Below are 20,814 nucleotides of genomic sequence, written 5' to 3'. Positions count from 1 at the left end.
TACAAGAGGAAGACGAGGGGGCGTGAGGGTCGGCATGGTCTCGGCCACCGGACCTACTCCTTCTCCCCCATGGCGGCCCAGACCCTCACCTGCTGGCGCAGACTCTCCAGGGCCCGCCCACTCCCCTGCAGCCTGTTTCTGGCCTCAGCCGTCTGTCTGTACATCCACCCACCCGCCCCACATTCTCTGAACACCTTCCCCCCGTACAGGCCCCATGTCAGGCATGGAGCACCCCGAGGAGAGGGAGGCCGTGAGCCTCCTCCCAGGAACTCACAGCCTGGCAGGGGTGGCACCCAGAAATGCGACGGGGGACACCTCCGAGGAGACGTGGGGCATGAATCGGGGTGCCTACCCCATCCGTGCAAGTCTGGAGAGGCCCCCTGGGAGAGCAGGATGTTCAAGTGGTCTCTTGGAAGGCAGGTAGGGGTCTGTGATAAGTGGGGTGCGGGTGGGAAAAGACAGCAGGTGTAGGACTGGCCCATGTGTGGGCACTGAAGGGAGAAAGGTCACAATGTGCTGGATGTGGCTAAAGCCCGGGCCGGTGCCGGGGAGGGGCAATGGTGGGTCCAGCAGTGTGTGCCGGCCTGACTGAGCTGGGCTCTCAGAACTCACCCTGGTTGCCTTGCAGACCAAGAGCCCCAGGCCTGTGACCAGGGAGACAGGCATGCTTTGGGGGTGTAGGGGCTGCACACCCTTCCGGCCTAGCGTCCAGGGCAGCCCTCCACGGGTACTTTCTGCTTGGACCCCGTGCTCCCCTCACTCCTCTCCTTGGCCTAGAAGAGCAGGAGGTGGGGGTCAGTGGAGCCCCCCAGGGACAGAGCCGGGTTGGGTGGGAGTGGCTGGCATGGTGAAGGTCCGGGCTGCGGGGCTCCTGCCCTGGGCTGGGGAGGGAGCTGGAGTTCCAGGAAGGGCCCGGGCACCGTCGCACAGTAACCACGGGGCTGGGCCTCTGGGGTGGGGAGCCGGCAGGGAGCCAGGGCCTGGGAGGTGAGGGGCAGAGCAGACAGAATGGGTCTGTGAAGAAAAACAGCTCCTGTGTTAATCTGGAAAATCTCACAGAACTCGGTTCCATTTAGGAAGCCAAGGGCTCTGTGCCACTCAGACTGTCTGCTGCCCCCGCCTGCCCTTCACGCCCCGTCCAGCAGGCCCAGCCCTCTCCCTGCACCAGCGTCAGGGAGGGGCCTCCATTCCCAGTCCAGGGCCGCCCCTCAGGGCAGCGAGCTTCCCGCACTGCCTGGTGCCTCCTCCCCCTTCACCCGCTGTCCCTGGTCTGGTCCTGTTCTTGCCAGCGGTCCTGACTCTGTAACCAAATCTGCCGTATCTCAGAGTTCCTGAATCTCTCTCTCCAACCACGGCCTACCAGCCACCTGGATGCCCACGAGACACTGCAAATGTCAGGCATCCCAGATAACACCCTCCCTCCTGTGTCCCCATCTTGGGGAGTGATGGCTCCCCTCGGCCACACCAAGACCCCAAACTCAGCACCCCCTGGAGCCCTCCATCTTCCCATACGCCCCAACATGGTCCTTCCAAATGGTTTTCAGGACCCCGGATGTGGCGAGAATCAACCTGACCCTCCTCCAGGTCAGCAAACAACTAGGACCGAGCGCTGGGCCCCAGGGCCACTTAAGAGCCTGCAGAGAGGTGGAGGACACTCTTTATCTAGCTAACCCCCTGCCACCAGGGATTGCTCTGGTGGCCGGCATTCTTCACAGGCACGGCAGCACCACCCAGGCCAGGGAAAGATCAGCCTGGATTCACCCAACGAGCGCTTGGATGCTCTGCTGGCAGCTTTCCCAGATGCGGTCATGGGCACTGCTCACCACAGCCGAGGACACAAAGGTGCAGAGAGGTTAAGTAACCTGCCCAAGGTCACACAGCCGCTAAGTGCCAGGAATACTCTGACTCAAAAGTCCTCGTCTTTCACGCTACCATGCACTCTGGGTTTCCTGAAGTCTCAGTTTCCCATCTGTAGAAAGAAGGGTTGATCTTTAAGGTGTTTCCTCTAAATCTCTTGTTCCATCAGCTTATAGTTCCACGCCTCTGTCTCCTCTCAAGCCCAGGGCAGGTCCGGACTCAGTCGGTATATGACAAAATGCCTTCTGGATTAAAAGACAGCACCTCAAAGCAAGCCCACCAGCTCAGGTCCCCGTAATTGCTGGACATGGCCGTCACCTGTGCACCTCTCTGGGCGCGCAGGACTCACTCACCAACCCCACCTCCTCCTGCAGGCTCCTGCTGCACCACTGCCAGTGGGTGGAGAGAGATAAAGACAGGGCAGGCCTGGGCTGCACACTGCCCTCGCCTTTTGAGAGGCAACGCCAGGCCTCAAAGGGCCACGCCATGTCACCTCTCAGCATTTCAGCTCACTGTCTTGACATAGTATTCGTCTTGGACGAATATTTCACGAGCACCGTCCCATCTGGATGCAGTGCTGCCCTTGGGCATTTAGCAGAGTACAGAACACAGCCCCAGACGAGGCAGGGGACAGTGGGGAACACTCGGTGACCCACTGGGCTTGATAACTGTCAGTGCATGGCTCGTGGAAACATGGGGTGGGGGTGGGGACGACCCCAACCCAGCCAGGGATCAAGAAGGGCTTCCCAGAGGAGGTGACACCCATGCCACCCAAGGCCCCGTGGGACGCAGATTTATCTGCACGTTGGGGCTGCAGGCATCCCGTGGGTGCTCAACACATGTTAGGGGACATGGAAAATTTCCCCTCCCCTATGTCCTGTCTGATCTGCCGGGGAGAGCACCCCCAAACCAGGCTGCAGCTGACAGGCAGGGGTGACACCACATCACAGGGCAGCCAGCACGAAGAGCACACAGGTCAGTCCCAGGCAGCAAACTGGGGCAGCAGTTAAACGTCAGGAAAGTGGGACCTGAGTTGCCTGAGGGACGCTGGTGGCACCGGGAGGTGTCCTGAACGCCTCTGGAGTGTGGTGGGAGTTTAGGGGCCTTCTTCCGTAATACCAAGAATCATCACAGCTGCTGAGCGGACCAAGCACGTCCCATGTGCAGACTGTCAGGCCCACGACGCGCGTTACCACTGGACCCTCCCAGCTCAGTGTCGGGCCTCTGAGAGGATGCCCACATTTCCCCACAGCTGCTCCTGGCTTCTCCCCAACCTCTTTGTTTTTACTTAATTTGGAGGAAGGGGGTTCCATTTTTCTTAGAGGACTAGTTTTTGAATGAAATAGGCCAGGTTAGCCTCTGGCGGGGGCTGGAGGGGAGAGAGGCGCCGGTCCTCTGTGTGCTCAGAGGCAACCCCTCGGGTGGTGAGGGCAAAGGAGTGACGCAGTTGCTGGGAGGTTGAACCTGAACCCCAAGTGAAGAGGCCCTGCCTGTGTTCCTGCTTGAGCCCCAGCCCTCCAGCTCCATGCAGGGGGGAGGGCTGAACACGCTTGTGTCGGGGGGCTCGGAGGTGCCCAGGACAGAGCTGGCCTCCTGTGGCGTGAATCATGGCCACTGTCCTCAGCTGGCCCCTGGCCGAGTCCTGGCGAGCCCCGGTGTGGAGGAGGAAGCCCATACATCCTGCTAGCCTGTACCTCCAGCCAAGTGGGCCTGTTGGCAGGCTGCGGGCAGGTCACAGGACTCCTTCCTGACAGAGCCAGGCTCCTGCCACCACCGTCACACACCCACCGTCTGGAGAGGGGGTGGCCAGGCCTGGGGTCACCAGGGACCTCCCCAAGGATGGCTGTGGGCAGCGGCTGTCCTAGCCTAGGCTGGGGTGGGACGGTCCCGGCAGCCATCACCTCTGAGTCTGGTCTGCTTGTGGGCGAAACTAGGATCAGGAAACATGAGAACATGGGGACGGGGGTGAGGCACAATCACTGGGGCCCCATGGGGCCTCGGCCGTACACCCAGTGGTCTTTCCCGGGCTCTGAGGTGCAGCCCTGTTGCCAGGAGTTAAGACCACACTCTCTGAAGTCTGACTGCCTGGTTTCAAATCTTGGCTCTGTTATTAGCTCGTGACCTTAGGCAACCACTGGATTTCCTCATCTGGCAAGTAGCAACAGGGCTTCCCTGGTGGCGCAGTGGTTGAGAGTCCGCCTGCCAAGGGGACACGGGTTCGAGCCCTGGTCCGGGAAGATCCCACATGCCGCAGAGCGGCTGCGCCTGTGCACCACAGCTGCTGAGCCTGTGCTCTGGAGCCCGTGAGCCACAACTACTGAGCACTCGTGCCACAACTACTGAAGCCCGCGTGCCTAGAGCCCGTGCTCCGCAACAGGGGAGGCCGCCGCTGTGAGAAGCCCGCTCAGCACAATGAAGAGTAGCCCCCAATCGCCGCAACTAGAGAAAGCCCGTGCGCAGCAGCGAAGACCCAACGCAGCCAAAAATTAAAAACAAAAAAAAAAACCACCTTAAAAAAAAATTAGCAACAATGACCACATGGAGCTGCCGTGAGGATGAGGTGAGGACGTTATGTCCGTGCCTGGCACGGTCTACGGTCTAGTTATTACTCTTCCTCTCTGGGGGGGGTCCTGCCTGAGGTTCTCTGAACCCAGGTTGGTTGTAAGGACACCAACGGTTGCAAACATTTCAGAATGTTCTCCATTTGGAAATGTCACAGGGCTCAATGAGGAGTGTGGTGTGCCCTCAATGTACCTGCTTGAATGCCTGTAGACAGTGGGGAGAAAGGGGGTCCTCAGGGCCAGTGACAGGGAAGTTCCCTGGCCCAGCAGGTTGCAAGGCAATCTTGACTGTAACCCTAAGGCTGTGTGGTATTTGGAAAAGCACTCAACCTCTGTGAGCCTCAGTTTCCACATCCCTCAAATGGGAATCCTGGCCTGTTGGGAGGGATCCAATGACACGGTGCATAAAAACATTTAAGGTCTTATGCCATCAGTGTCAAGTTATCATTGATGTTATTACCAGATCAGTGCCTCAGTTATCTTGTGTAGTCTCAGGAAATGAAATCTTCCATACAAAACTCTTCCAGATGATGGAAGTTTGTTCTCTTAAGTCCCTGGGTTTTGCTTTACTCATGTGGGGGAGACCATTTTCTAAAACTCATCAAGTACCCCTCTCTTATTAAGCACATGGTTGGGGGTAGGTGGAGGTCACCCTCATGACCTGACCGCCAGTGCTGTCCAGAAAGTGTTGTTGAACTTGCCCTGGCTGCAGTGACCTGTGCCCCACTGCCCCAGGCTGGCATTGCTCCTGCCTCTTGCTGTTTCCAGTTTTCTGGTCTTCTCTCTCTCACTACTGTCTATCTCATTACTGTAGCTCTCATCTTGTTGTTTCTAATCTGCTGTCTGCTAGCCTGAGGATTAACTGAATTTTGCCTGGGGAAAGAAAGCAACCAAGCTTATTAAACCGCAGCCATGCTATGTACACAGTTTTAGGCCAGTCAGCTCGGGGTGATGCCTAGGGTGGCCTCACAGCCCTCTCCTGGGGCAAAGTACACGAGCCCTGAGCAGCCTGGCCTTTCTGCACCTAGTCTGAGGTCCCCAGCTCAGGCTGATGACTGTGTGCTGACAGTCATGATCCAAAATGACACAGAGGCAGCCAGCAGCAAGGAATGATGCTCAGAGGGAGAGACCGGATCTCGGGGGAAGAGTGGAATAACTATTCCTCCTCAACCCTCTCGAAGCAGCCTCTCCTCTCTGCCAGGCTTGGGCTGGGCGATCCAGGCAGAAAGCAGACCTGGGCGGGCCTGGCTCTCAAGAGAGCAGAGGGTGGATATCCACAGGCACCCCACCTTGGCAGAACAGCTGCCTTGTGCAGGAAGCAGGGGCCGCTCAGGTGGGGGATGAGCCAAGTCCCTCTCTAGGACCCTGCGACTTGCACGATACCTCCCTTTCCCGGCACCAGACCTTTGCCAGGATAAAAGGGTAAAACTCAGTTCATCGCTTAACCCCTTCCATGATCTGTATTTAGGGGCAGCAGGAATTCTGGGGGTTTTTTTGGCCAGGCTGCGCGGCTTGTGGCATCTTAGTTCCCCGACCAGGGATTGAACCCGGGCCCTTGGGAGTGAAAACGCCAAGTCCTAACCACTGGACCCGCAAGGAAGTCCTCCATCTGTTTTACAGACGGAGAAGCTGAGGCTCAGAGAGGGCATGGCCATGCTGCAGTGGGGTGGAAGCCCTCCCCAGGCCCATGACCTCATGTACCCAAGAGAATCTTTCGTACGTGTGCCAAAGAAAACATACTCAAGCGTGCTAAGAGCGTTCTTAGTAACGGCAAGACCATGGAGGGAACCCAGATGGCCAAGGACAGGAGAACGGACAAGTCAATCGTGGTACAGTCACTCGGTGGAATATTACAGAGCCCTGAAAACAGATAGCTATGGCCACACATTTCAACCTTGTGTTATGTCATGTTAAGTGACAGAAGCAAGTCCCAGGCTTGTTACAATAGGACACCTTGGTTATAAAAGTTAAAAAAAAAAAGGAACTTCCCTGGTGGCAAAGTGGATAAGACTCTGCACTCCCAATGCAGAGGGCCTGGGTTCGATCCCCAGTTAGGGAACTAGATCCCACATGCATTCCACAACTAAGGAGCCTGCCTGCCACAACTAAGACCTGGTGCAACTAAGTAAATACATAATAATTTTTAGAAAGTTAAAAAAAAAAGCAAAATGAAATAATTTTGGTTTAGGCCCGTATTATATGCAATAGACATGTTAAAAGAAATCAACCTGTGAGCAGTGATTAAATCATGGGGGACGACGGTATCAAAGACATTTTTGGGAATTTGAATACAGACTGTCTATTAGATGACAGGGAGTTAGTAAGTTTTATAAGTGTGACAACGGTATTGTGGATCTGCAAAAGAATAGCATTGTTCTGGAGAGTTGTGGGTTGTGTGTTGAAATATTTAGGCGTGAACACTCAAGATGTCTGCAACTTACTTTGAATGGAGAAAGAGGCAGAGACAGAAATCAATGGGGCGGGGTCTGTGCCTGTGGGGGAGACAGAGAGGGACAGAGGGAGGGACAGAGGGAAGGAATTTGGCAAATGTTAAGAATTAATGACTCCAGCGACTTCCCTCGTGGTCCAGCTGTTGGGACTCCGCGCTCCCAATGCAGGGGCCCTGGGTTCGATCCCTGGTCGGGGAATTAGATCCCACATGCATGCCGCAACTAAAGATCCTGTGTGCCGCAATGAAGATCCCGAGTGCCACAACTAAGACCTGGTACAGCCAAATAAATAAACAAATAAATATTTTTTAAAAAAGGAAAGTATTAATGACTCCAGGGAATTCCCTGGCAGTCCAATGGTTAGGACTCGGTGCTTTCACTGCTAAGGGCCTGCCTGGGTTCAACCCCTGGTCCGGGAAATAAGATCCCGAATGTCTGGGCTTCCCTGGTGGCACAGTGGTTAAGAATCCGCCTGCCAAAGCAGAGGACATGGGTTCGAGCCCTGGTCCGGGAAGATCCCACATGCCGCGGAGCAACTAAGCCCGCGCCCCGCAGCTACTGAGCCTGCGCTCTAGAGCCCGGGGGCCACAGCTACTGAGCCTGCGTGCCGCAACTATTGAAGCCCGCGCATCTAGAGCCCGTGCTCTGCAACAAGAGGGGCCACCGCAATGAGAAGCCCATGCACCGCAACGAAGAGTAGCCCCCGCTCGCCCCAACTAGAGAAAGCCCGCGTGCAGCAACGAAGACCCAACGCAGCCAAAAATAAAAAAATAAATAAATTTATAAAAAAAAAAAAGATCCCGAATGTCGCATGGTGAAGCCAAAAAATAAAAAATAAATAAAAAAATAAAAAGAAGAAAGAAGAATTAACACACACAAACACAAAAAAGAGAATTAATGAATCCTGACAAAGAATATATATAGGCAGGGATTCTTTTTTTTCCTATTCTTTTTCCTATTCTTCTACTATTCTTTTTTTTTTCCTGCAGTTTTGCAATTTTGAAGGGAACGAAACCAAGAGAATGACACACATAAAATTCAGAATATTTGTTCTGGGGAGAGAGGCAGACAGGATGAGGGAGAGCACGTAGGTGGATGTACGTTATTGGTTCTGTTCTGAGTCTTAGACGGGTGGTGGGTTCATGGGCGTTCACCACAGTATTTATTAACGAGTGAGCAAACAAATATGTGGGAATACGAATGAAAGAATAAAAATAAATGAATGCTAAATGCAGTGCGGTATCCTGGACTGGATTCTGGAATGTGAAAACGACATCGGTGGAAAAACTGAAGAAATCTAAATAAAGCCTATAGCTTAGTCAATCGCATGGCACCAATTGATGTTAATTTCTTAGTTTTGACAAAGGGACCATGGTTATGCAAGACGTTAACATCCCACACGGGTCAGACGGTATTTGGGAACTCTGTGCCATCTTTGCAACTTTTTGTAAATTAAAAATCACTTCAAAATAAAAAGTTACAACCATCAATCAATTGATTGATTGATGATCACATGCAGGGATTGACGGCAGAGTGGGTTATGAGCCAGGGATCATGACGGATCTGATCAGTGCATGGGGTTCACTGGGGAGGGGGACAGGGGAGGGAAGAAAGCAAGCCTTCTCCCCCAGAGTTCCCTCGAGCTGGGCTCTGTGCCCCCATCAATCCATCTCCCTTCCCTGGGATGGAGGTGCATGGTGGGTGGACCACAACCTGCCTGGGCAGGTGATCCAGGTTCCTCCCTGGTGCCCAGCTGTCTGACCTTCAGCTGACCCACTGCACACAAGAGACTGGAACAATGGCCAACAGAGAGCTGTCTGGCTGGGGCCTCCCCTGTTGGGGCTCCAGGCCCTTTCACTGCCCTCCCAGCTGCCAGACACTGGGATGCAAATCCTCCATTTGCTGATGACACGTGCCCACCAGGGGCAGTGCCTGGTGATTTACACAGTGATGCTCTTTATTCCTCACGACAAGCCTGACCTCTAGGTGTTATGATCCCCATTTTACACACAAGGAAACCAAGGCTCAGAGGAGTCAAGGTGCCTGTTCCCAGCCACCAAGGCCGCATGGTTTGCGATGGGTGGCACTGAGGCTCAAACCCAGATCTCTCTGACCCCTGAGTGCTGCTTTCCCATCTGAGAACAGCCCAGTACCTCCTCAGAGGGCTTTCTCACAAACTCTCCTGCAGCTCTATGCTCGAACCTGCAAACCTGGCTGGGCAGAGCAAGTGCCAGGTTTTCTTGTGGGGGTCTGTCTTGGACAGACAGTCCTGGGAGCAGACATGCCCATGGCCCTTCCCAAGGGAAATCGTGTCCTTCCCTCTCCTCTCCCCTTCCCTCCTCCATGGTCCCAAGGCCGAACTGTGGCCACGACTGGCCAGGTACGGAATGCCACACACTAAATGCGATGAGCAGGACATCAGCTCCCAGCCTGGGCAAGGTGGGCAGATGGAGGCAGCGGAGCGCACAGGCGAGGGAGGGCTCTACTGCCTCACGCGGGGATGGGGTACCAATCCCGATCCTCATGCTGTACAGCAAACTCTGCAGCCAACGACCCGAGAACAGATGCTTCCTGTGGGCTGAGCGTGCAGTCTGTTTGCACGTGTTCAGGACTACAGCCCCAGCACCCGCAAAAACACCCGACACATCACAAGCGCTCGGTAAATAATTTCTGTCTGAGAAATTAAGCTCCTGCGTGCCAGGCACTCTTCTTAGATCTTTGCATGGCTTCCTTCACTTAGTCATTCTGACAACCTTACAAAGTTGGTCCTAGGAGTGTCTGCATCCTACAGACGAGGAGACTGAGGCACACAGGGGAAGCCACATGCCCCGGGTTACACAGCGAGTTAGAGGGAGAGCCAGGATTCACCCCAGCCCACTGACCACCTGGCAGTACAGCCTCGTTCTGTTGTGGCTGGGAGGACAGGGCAGGAGTGTCCGACTCAGTCGCTGCACACGGGGAGGGAAGAGATCTTCCTTCTGCTCCATCTATGCTTCTGTTTCTTCTCTCTCTCTCTGGACCCGCAACCCCCAAACCCATGTTTCCGCCTGCTTCCTCGAACACCTTTGATTCCTCACATCCCGGGCTGGCTTCTCCAGGTCCCCTCAAACCTGTCCCTCCTCCCTTCTCGTGGGTCCCTGGCCCCAACCTCCCACATGGTCGCTCAAGAGAGAAAGCTCGGCTTAGTGGCTCCCAAAGCTGTCCATGCCCTAATCCCCGGAGCCTGTGACTATGTTTCTTTACATGGCAGAAGGGACTTTGCTGGTGTGTTTAAGTTAAGGATCTTGAGGTGGCTAGGTTATCCTGGGTTATTTGAGTGGACCCTAAATGTAATCACAAGGGTCCTTGTAAGGAGGCAAGGTCGAAAGCAGAGGGAGAGGGGACAACAGAGGTTGGATGGATGCGTTTTGAAGATGCAGGAGGGGCTGCAAGCCAAGGAACGCAGGTGGCGTCTAGAAGATGGAAAAGACAAGGAAACAGATTCTCCCTCGGAGCCTTGGGAAGGAACCCGCTCTGCGGACACCGAGACTAGCCCTGTGAGACTCATTTCGGACTTCTTAGCTCTACAACTGTAAGGAGATAAACCTGTGTTGCTTTCAGCCACCGAGTGGGTAATTTGTTACAGCAGCCGACAAAACCCCTCTGTGCCCCCTTGTCTCCATCCAAAAATCCAGGTGGGTCTTCTCACCTGCCCTCCCCGAATTCACCCTCTGCTTTGCAAGCCACTCAGATTTTTCTAAGCAGTCTATCCGCCCATGTCCTTCCTTCGCTTTAAACTTGCTGAGGGCTCTCTGTTGTCTGTGGGGCAAATCCATCCTCCTTTCCCCGGCGAAGGAGATCCTCTGCTGGTACCAGAGAAGTTGTTTTCACCCAGCCCTGCCACTCTCCAGGTCCCCACCCAAGAGGGCGTGCAGAACCTGCTGTTTCACGGAACAGACAGTGGAAACCCGGGGCTCCCCTACTTCGTGCAACGGAGGGGAAACCTCCCGCTTGCCTTGGGTGGCATCTATAATCCTGCACAGTGGGCCTGCGGCCTGCTGAGAAGCCATCGTGGCTCAGGGCCTGACCCCTGACATCCCTGCAAGATGCTCAGCCACGTCTCTGGGCCGTGGGAGCCTCACGGCCACAAGGGGAGAAGGGCCTCCCCAGGGAGAACGGGGTTCTTCCACTCAGCCCCAGGACACCACTCACTCCCGGCCCCTCCCGGTTTTTTCCTTACCCACAAAGGCTGAAGGCACCAGGGCCCTGGTCCTCTGATTCCGCTCCCTCCCAAAGATCTCATTCTGTTAGGGCTTTAAATACCAGCGATATGCTTGCGATTCCCCAAATTATATCTCAAGCCTGGACCACTCCCTGGACACGCCCCCCCGCCCCCACTCTACATGCAGCCGCGCCTGGATAATACCCCAGACTTAACACGCTACAAACATGCCTGAGATTCCCCCGCACCCCCGGCCAGCTCTTCCTGCATCTTCCTCGTCTCAGCTACCTACCCGCACCTCCATCCTTCCAGAAGCTCAGCCCAAATCCCTGAGGTCAAACTCAACTCCTCTCTCTCTCAAAGCCTACATCAGCAAATTGTCGGCTTCAGCTACAAACTCTGCCCAGAGTCAAGGACTTACCACCACTGCTGCCACTACTGGGCCTCACCTGCTTTGCCAGGACCAACTCCCTACATCGTCCCCTGCTGCCACCCTGTGTGTCCTCACCCAGCAGCCAGAAGAATCCTGTTAGATCCTAGACTGGATTCTGTCTCTCCTCTGCTCGGGAGCCTGCCCTGGCTTCCAGCTCACTCGGAACAAGGGTCAGCATCTTGATCCAGCGTCCACAATCGGCCTTCTCTCCCATTTTCATCTCATCTCCTACCAGGTCCTCCACCCGAACTGGCCTCCCACCCTGGCAGGGGACCGCAGGGCCTTTGCAGTCTGTACTCGGCCTGCCAGGCTCTTCTCTATGCCCTCCTGGCTCACTACTGCCGCCTCCAGGCCTCTGCTCACCAGCCTTCCCTGGCCGCCCCACATCTAGGGTTGTAACTTCTCAGCACTCACACCTGGTACACTTTACCCTTCGCACATGGTCTGTTCTCTGCATCCACACCAGAACGCAAGTTCCACGAGGCAGGGTTCTCTTTAATTGGTGTTGATCAAAAGCTACTTACACCCAGCCCTGGAGACATCTCGGAACCGCTCACTGACTAAGTACTTGGTCCTGAGCTCCCAAACCTGCAGGGGTCCCTCCGCAGACTGTGCTGTCCTGTCCCCATCCCCACCTCCCACCATAAGGTCGCTTCTGCCACCAGACCCTCCCCCACCCCACCCCACCCAGCCCAGGAGGTTGGAAAGATCCTGTCCACCCAGTAAGCCACGTGCGCTGAGCCATCCTTCGTGCCCCACCCCCCAGGCCTCCACTTGCGTGGCTCAAAGACGCATTTATCAGCCAGCGAGAGAGCTTCTGTTCCGCACGCAGTGCCTGGTGACCCTGAGCTGATCTCATCCTAGCCTAAATAAAGGCATTGTTCCTGTCGGCTTGGGTGGTCCCAGCTGGGGAACTAGTTTCGGTGAGGTTTTCTGGAATGTTGCAGAAGAGCCTGAAGCCCCCCCACTGCTCGCTCCTGGGGCCTGAGAAGCCCCCTGTCTAACAGCCGCTGGGAACCTTGAGGTACCCTTCCCCCACCTGGCAGAGCTGAGGGAGGGCAGGGCTGGGACCACTGACCAGCCCAGGGTCAGACTGGGGCAGCCACGACCCAGATGGAAAGGGCGGGGCCTCCCCTCCTGCAGGAAAGGAGGCAGCCGGCCAATTCTGGGCCTGGCAGCCGGGCGTCTGCCCACAAAGGCCTCCAGGCCCCACCCAGCAGATGCCAGCTCTTCCCGGGAAGGCAGAAGTGAGATCATTACTGGAGCCTAATTAACAAAGAAAAGCAGAGATAATGAAGTGGAGAAACATGTGGCTGGCACTGGAACTGTGACATCTTTAGAAACTTGAGAAAGCAGGGTTTTATTTTGAGCTCTTACGAGTTGGAAGGGTGGAGGGGGGTGGCGTAGGGAAGAGAGGGAGGCAGGGGTGCGTGACAAGGGTCGGGGGGTGGACCACGAAGGCTGTCCCTGCTCCATGTGACCTCGAGGCCCAGAGATAGCAAGTTAACTTATCCAGGGTCACAGACAGTAAGTTAACTCATCCAAGGTCACCCAGCTCCCGAGGGCCCAGCAGGCGACTCGTTCCAGCTCCTATTCAGTCCCTCCCCCCACCCCCAAATGCCCTCTGCTGAGGTCAATCCCAGGCCCAGCTCAGGTCCCCTTCTCCGGGAAGCCCACTCCTCCCAGCACCCGATGAGTGACAGGAGACCCCGCAGAGACCTAGCAAAGGCCCCAATGGGGACAATGACAAGAGGTGCCATTTGGGGCTGGAGCCGTTCCCTCCTTGTACCCTCCCCGCAAATGGGATCACAGCCCTCCCCTCCGCAGACCCTTCACCCACAGCTGAGCTTCTCAAACTGGGCCGCAGGGAACGCTGGGGGTGGGAAGTAGGTCGAGTGGGAACATCTATTTTCTCAGCAGAATGTAATCTGACATAGTTCCTTGAATGAAAACTCAAGTGGAGGCTCTCTGGAATGGGGGCTTCCTAGGTAAAGCTGAGGCCCGGCAGAGCTTCGGCCCTGCCCCGCGGGGGTGCTCAGGCTCCGGCCTCGGGGACGTCAGCGGAAGAGCTTGCCAAGGCCGGGTCTGCAGGGTCCAGTCCACGCTGCAAAGCCAGGCCTTCCAGGCCCTCCACGCTCCGGCCTGGCCGGCCTCTCCGCCTTACCCCTCCCGCGCACGACGGGCCATTTATTCCTCCTTTCCTTGCCCTGCTGGGGCACCCCAGGGCAGCCCCAGTGTGACTCTTCCCACTTTGCAAAGAGGGAGAGCGAGGCCCAGGCAGGCAAACCGGACTTGCTGCTGGAGTCACACAGGAAGTCGGCAGCTCTGCTCTGTCTGTGGGGCCCGGAGCCCCTGCTCCGGGGGTGGGCGGGTTTGCTGCTCACCAGGGAGTTCCCCCAAGCTGGCAGGGAGGGCTGAGCTGCTGGGGTCCAAAGAACCAAACCAAAAGGAGAGGAAACTGGAAGCCTGTGTTTGGCCAGAAGGGAGCCGGGGCAGGGCAGCTGTGGGGAAGCCTGGAGCCGGGCAGCAGAGGGAAGTGAGTCAGTGCGTGGGGAGACCCCTCTGTCTGCGCCCTCCCTAGTTCTAAAGGGCTGGGGCTCCGGGCAGACAGGCACAGGATGCACAAGCCAAAGGTAGCTGCAGCGGGCAAAGCCCCTCCCGCCTCTCCTGCAGTGCCTCCAGGTGAATGGCTGCTTGGATGCCTCCAGTGATGGGGAACTCACTACCTAACAAGGCTTTTTGTTTTTTTTTTAAAGCCACTGCTATTCGAGAACCTTTCGAGAATGTTCATTTCCTTGATCTCTCTGGTGTTGCCTAGGACTCTGCTCTCATGGGAGATTTGCAAACAGCTGCCTGACTCAGCGCTTCTTACCCGAAAATCCCTCCACCTCCTTTTCTGGGGCTCCACCTCCTCTGTTCCTTTACAGGCTCCTCTCCCTCAAGGTCTCTTGGAGGTCGGTGTGCTCCCGGCTCTGCCCTTGGCCCTCTCTGCTGGCTCCACGCTCACCCAGGCCAGCCCCAGCGCCACCCTGCAGGCTCTCAGCACCATGACTGTTCCTGGATGTCCCACAGGCCTGCAGACCCCGCCTTGGGGATGGACACCACCATCACCCTTCTGGAACCTTCTGCCCTCTCTCCCTCCTCACGCCCCACTGCCACCTCTAGATCCTAACCCCACCCATCTCTGGGTCCCACAGCCCATGCTCCTCCAGTTTTGCCTTCTCCCATCCACCTTGGTAGGTGGAAGTGTGGTTACCATGGCAATTGTAAGACAATACAAATCCAACCCTATCATTTCCTTGAATGAAAAAGCCTCCAATGCCACCAGAGAAAGCTTGAGCTTAGGTCAGGGCCGTGCATGATTCAGCCTTATTCTTTTTCTGCGATCTTCCCCCCACTGCCCAACCAGCCCAGGCTCCAGAACGGCACAGCCCTGGGTATGACTTCAGCCCTGTGTTACCTATGTGACTGCTTCCTTCAGCCTCAGTGCGCTCAGCTGCAAAATGGGAATGAAAACAGCATCTACCTCGCAGGCTTGCTGTGAAGACCCCACGAGGCTCTGGGGGAAAGGCCTGGGGCCTGGCACGCCGTGGGCACTCAGCGAGGGTTGGACATGGATGGTCATTTCAGGGCTCCCCACCTCTGCAAGTGCTGCCCCTCAGCCTGCAATCCCCCCATCCCCCGGGAGGAACGTCAGCTCCCTGGGAAGCTCTCCCAGACCCCCAGATGCACGTGGCCTGCCTGGGGGGAGCTGGTTCTCCTGGGGAAGGGGGAGGACTGGTCTTTGCCTGCGGGTGGCACTGAACTTGCACGGGGCTCAGGACACCCACACCGCTGCCATCCGTCCCGTTTCCTGGGGATCAACGTGCGGGCAGACACGCTTTCCAAGCCCCTGGCCCTCCCTGTCTCGACCTCCTCTCCTCCTTCCAGTCATGTCCAAACCCCTTGGTCATCAACACTGGTGGCCTCTCCACGGTGTCCAGGTCATACTTCCTTCTGAGACTGTCCCTTCCCATCTTTCTAGCCCTCCCTCTAGGACGCTGACTCCAACAATCTTCCCTCCGCCCCAGTCACCCTTCCCCTGTCCCCGTGTGCAGAGGGGATCTGGCAGAGCTCTCAGCACCCCCTTCCCCACCTCCTGTTCTCAGGGGGACGTCCCTCCTCTGCCCACTCTCCCCACGCTCCCTGCTGCCATATCATCCATTTCTCTAAAATCATTGTCACTGTTCAACCTCTAAAAGCCTCTCCTCACCCCACTTCACCCTGCAGCTCCCACCCCACCTCTCCTCTGTCCCTAAAGGGCCATCGGCTGCAGCTGAGGGCTTCATTTCTTTTCTCTTGTTCTCCCCTGAGCCCACGATCCCACTCAGGTCCTCTCCCCTCCCTGAAACTGCTTTTTTTTTTTCTTTAATAAATGCATTTTCTTTATTTATTTTTGGCTGTGTTGGGTCTTCGCTGCTGTGTGCGGGCTTTCTCTAGTTGCGACGAGGGGGCTACTCTTCGTTGCGACACACGGGCTTATTGTGGTGGCTTCTCTTGTTGCGGAGCACGGGCTCTAGGCGCGCGGGCTTCAGTAGTTGTGGCACGCAGGCTCAGTTGTTGTGGCTTGCGGGCTCTAGTGCAGGCTCAGTAGTCGTGGCACATGGGCTTAGTTGCTCTGCGGCATGTGGGATCTTCCCGAACCAGGGCTTGAACCCACGTCCCCTGAATTGGCAGGTGGATTCTTAACCACTGCGCCACCAGGGAAGCCCCCGAAACTGCTCTTGACCATGCCATCCTTGGACCTCTGGGCGCTCCATCCCACAGTCCCATCTCAGGTCTGAACCTGACCTTGCAGCAGCACTGGGCCCAGGTGATCACTCTCCTTCTTCAACAGTTTCTCACTCAGCTTCCAGGACATCACAGCCTCTGGGGGTTCACTTGTTTCTCCTCAGCTCTAAATGCTGGAGGGCCCCAGGGTTCATCCTCGAACCCCTTCTGACTATCCATGCTGAACCCCACTGTGATCCAGTTTCATGACTAAAATGCATGAAATACAGAATGGCTCCCGACTGCATGTCTCCAGGGGGACTCTCTCTGTAGTCAAATGCTCTATCCCTAAGCTATACCCCTCAGTGGGGCTCTCTCTGATTTGTAGATCCAACTGCCTTCCCAACCTGTCCACTTGGGTGTCAAATTTGCCCACCACTCAGATCCTCACCTCCCTTTCCCTCTCCAGCTGCTTGGGACAAACTCTTGACGCTATCCTGTTTTGTTTTGGGTTTTTTGTTGCCACACCATGTGGCTTGCGGGATCTTAGTTCCCCGACCAGGGATCAAACCCACGTCCCCTGCAGTGGAAGCATGCAGTCCTAACCACTGGGCCACCAGGGAAGTCCCTTGATGCCATCCTTGATCTCTCTCTTTCCCCCTCCCCACATTCATTCTCGGCAATCCTGTTGGCCCTACTTTCAAAATATGTCCAGGGCCCCAGGGCCTTTGCACTGACAACTCCTCTCCCTGGATGTCTCAACCTAGATTTCTTTCTTTTTTAAAACATTTATTTAGTTAATTTATCTCTGGCTGCACTGGGTCCTAGTTGCGGCACGCGGGATCTTCATTGAGGCACACGGGATCTTTCGTTGCGGCACGGGCTCTTCGTTGTGGTGCGCGGGCTTCTCTCTAGTGGTGGCGTGTGGGTTTTCTCTTCTCTAGTTGTGGCGTGTGGGCTCCAGGGCACGTGGGCTCTGTAGTTTGTGGCACGGGGGGCTCTAGTTGAGGTGCGCGAGCTCAGTAGTTGTGGCACGCAGGCTTAGTTGCCCCACGGCATGTGGGATCTTAGTTCCCTGATCATTGACCTAGATTTCTACATGGCTTATACCCTGTCTTCATTCAGGCCTTAACTTCTGGTGGCCTCTCTATAATTGTGCTCTTGACAGTGCTATCTTTTGTGTGTGTCTCCATGGCACTTGTCACTATTGAAATGTGATACTATTTGTTCTTATTTACCTGTCTCCCCTATTAGAATATAAGCACCACGGCGGGTAGAGATTTTTTTCTATTTTGTATTCCCAGATCTTGCTTGGCGTACAACAGGCATTCAATAATCTTTTTGTTGTGCAAATAAATGAACTCAAAGGATTATGAGGCTGAGGTTAGACAGGCAGGACTGTTATAGATGCTGATAGCCAGAAGGGGGCAGCAAAGACCTACCCAGTGTGGATGAAAGGTCGGGGGTGTGGAAAGCCTGGGCACATGCTGTGTGACCTCCAGCGAGTTCCTTAACCTCTCTGAGCCTGTTTCTTCCTGTAGGACTGGTTATTGGGGGAGATCAAATGTGCTGGTATGGGAAGGCTTGGTAATCAGCAAATCATCAGCATGACATGGATGTTAGGTATCCACGGTGTGAGAAGTTGCCCCAATGTCCATTCTCGGGGGACAGGGCTGCTATATAACTATGATGCACGCTGATGACAGACCATCGTAAAGTGTTTTAAAGACATGGGAAAATACTTATGCTTAAGCGTGTGTGTGTGTGAATTTATGGAAAGGACGAGATATACAATTAATAAGCTTGGGGAAAAATCTGGAAGAAATGTATCATCGTAAAAATAAACAGCCATCTGGGCAGTGAGATCTCTGTATTTTCCAGATTTCCACCATGGGTATGTATTCGTGTTTCCCGACCTACTAGAATGTTCTACAGCTGCTGCTACACCAGCTACCTGGGCGGAGGGCCTCTCCTTCCTTAGTCAGCACTGATCTTTCCCAACATATCATGAACAGCCCCTTTGCTGCCCTGGGTTTACACAGCCTCGGGCCCCTCTGGGTCTGGGGAGAGACCCACCTTGACTTGGTGCTGCTGAGGGCAGAGACTGTCCCCAGCCACCTGCCTCTCTGGCCCCTGGCCCAGTGTCCCTAATTTAACTCAGTGCTGCTGCAGGCAGGTGGGTGAACTGGGGAGCAGCCTGGCCAGGTGGCAAAGAGCTTCCAGTGGTATGCACCTCGCCCAGGCCTCACTCACTCAGGCCCCTGGGATTAAGCCTGGTTTAGTCAGACACCCGCTCTGTGCCCCCACTTAGGCTGTGCCCTGTGTTAGAACCACACACCCTTCTGCTCAACTCCAAGGCCCAGCTTAATGGCACCTCCTCCAGGAAGCCTTCCCGACCTCCAGGAATAACAGTAACAACTGCCAACCCCATTGGCTGAGCCCTTCCTATCACAGCTGGCCCAGGGCTGAGGGCTTCACAAACATCTCTCTCAAGCATCAGCAGGGGGAAAACCGTCCTCCATGGCTCACCCACCAATGCCCACCATTTATTCATTCAGATCACCCGGGGAGGTAGATATGACCATCTCCATCTCACCGATGAGGAAGTGAAGGCTCCGAGATGTGAAATAATGAGCCCAGAGTCACAGGGTTAGTAAGAGGCGTCTGGGGTTTCAACCTGGGTCTGTCTGAGCACCAGCCTGTGCTCTCCCATGGCCCCCACACCACCTTGGCCCCCAATCCCAAAGCACATCATCTAACACCCCTCCAGGCGCACAGCTACAGCCTACCTTTCTCCAGGCTACGGCACCTGCCAACGTTCCGCCTTCCCCAGAGACCTGACCTGACCTGCTCCAGTTCACCTCGGAACCCCAGGAGCTGGCCCGCATCAGCCTTCAGCGACTGTCTAATGGACGGTTTGGGAACAGCCCTTTCTGGGGCAGGAACAGCACCCAGCGACCTCTGGTGAACCCTCGGAGGCCCCTGTGAGTCTGGACACCTTCCCAGCCCAGCGTGACAAATGGCGTTAGGAAGCACACAGCTGGCCTGCCAGCCCATCTGCCCCGGTCCCTCCAGGCTGACACCCGGCCCAGAGCGCCAATGCCTGGAAAGGCGCTGGCAGTCCCATCCCTGAGGCCTGGGGCCAGGGCCAGGTGCCCATCTCTTCTTCTAGGCAGCCTGCCACCCTCTCCCATACCACGTGGGCAGAGAAAGCATTTCCAAGGGCCCTCTCTGCACACAGAGGGGCCACAGGGAAGGCCGATGGGTGGGTGGGCAGACTGGCACAGAGAAATGGGGGGCGGATGGCCACCCTGGGGTGATGGCTGAGATTCAAGAAGCTGTTCGAACAGGAAGATGAGCTGTCGAGGCCCCCTTGCTGGAGGGTGAGCCGTGGTCAGTGGAAGAGGTCACCCCCCTAGAAGGGGGCAATGGCTGCTGGTTGCCTCTCCGGCCCCCAGTGTTTCTCCCCAAAGCCCGACACTCCGCTATTTGGTGGCTGCTCTGAATTACGTGCTGCCCGCCTGGCATCAGTGGGCCTCCCTGAAGGAGCAGGGAGCCAGGTGTGGAACCAACGCTTCCTCCACTACAGGTTGGGCGTCCAAGGCAAGTCATTGAAGTTCCCTTGGCCTCAGTTTCTTCATCCGTAAAAGGGGGACAAAAAAAGGTGATGTGCAAAGCGCTGAACTCACAGCCCAGCATACGATCACGTGTATTTCTTGCTTTTCAAACTCGTTAAAATATGTGCATACCCCTGGAGCAGCTATATTTTCAGGCCTCCATGGGGCCCTTCCTTCTGGGTAGGAGGGGCTGGGGATCACAGGGTGTGCAGGGGGAGGCCGACGGACTGCCTCGCCGTGTTTCTCCTCTCCGTCAGCAAAGGGAGGCCCGGCCATCCTTCCTGCTGCCGCTCATGGGAAGAGGACGGACACTGCCCCGCTCTGACACCAACCTGGGCAGAAAGTGAAGTCGGGACGGGCAGTGGCTTGAAGCTGACTCAGTGGCACAGGGCTGACAGGGTCACGGGGCCCCTGCTGCGGGGCAGGCGAGCGGACCACAGGCCGCCCACCACGGTCCTGCAGCAAGGCAGGTCCACAGAGGGCCGAGTGGCCTGTCACAGAGCAGGGATGGGCCAGGGGCCCCAGGTGGCACCAGGGGACGTGTGTCCTGCCCCCCCATGGCCGATGAGAAGAGGGTCCCCGGGCCTGTGATGTTCTCATGAGCACCTGAGCCCCCTTACCCTTGTTCTGTCCTGCAGCCCCCAGAAGCACAGGCCTACCTGTCCACGGGGGCGAAGTGCTACAGATCATGGGCCTAGAGGCCGGCCAGGCCACTGGCTAGCCGTGTGATGTGGGCACATTGCGGAAACGCGAGCCTCAGTTTCCCCCTGAAGGTCAGGCTCTGGCGCCAGCCTCACAGGTGTGAGGAGTAAACGAGATGACTCCTCCGTCTGTAACCACGGTACCCAGACCACTGCCCAGCCCTAGGATGAAGGACCTCCGGACCCACGTGAAGCGGTCAGCACAGGGTCTGACACCCAGTAATCTCTTGGCAAGGTTTCCGCCG

The 20,814-nt window shown here is 56.1% G+C and overlaps 1 protein-coding gene across 7 annotated transcripts in view; it reads right to left on the bottom strand.

Annotated features, from left to right (window-relative positions):
• Nucleotides 1-20,814, bottom strand: part of GTF2IRD1 (GTF2I repeat domain containing 1) — a 111,686-nt gene that overhangs the window by 8,560 nt on the left and 82,312 nt on the right. Inside the window, exon 23 of one of the 7 annotated variants that reach the window (XM_030763694.2) lies at nucleotides 6-20,200. The exons of the other annotated variants lie outside the window; for them this stretch is intronic. Within the exon in view, the coding sequence (XP_030619554.2) occupies nucleotides 20,160-20,200 (41 nt within the window). The 3' untranslated portion in view covers nucleotides 6-20,159. Of the gene's footprint in view, nucleotides 1-5; nucleotides 20,201-20,814 lie in introns of those variants that run through there. 7 annotated transcript variants of the gene reach the window in all.

This window comes from Delphinapterus leucas, chromosome 15 (genome assembly GCF_059928025.1).
Source record: "Delphinapterus leucas isolate spDelLeu-1000000601 "Yukka" chromosome 15, BTC_Dleu_Yukka2, whole genome shotgun sequence".
In the NCBI taxonomy this organism is placed as follows: domain Eukaryota; kingdom Metazoa; phylum Chordata; class Mammalia; order Artiodactyla; family Monodontidae; genus Delphinapterus; species Delphinapterus leucas.
Note: the sequence above shows the minus strand (reverse complement) of the source record. Positions and strands in the feature narration are given on the sequence as shown.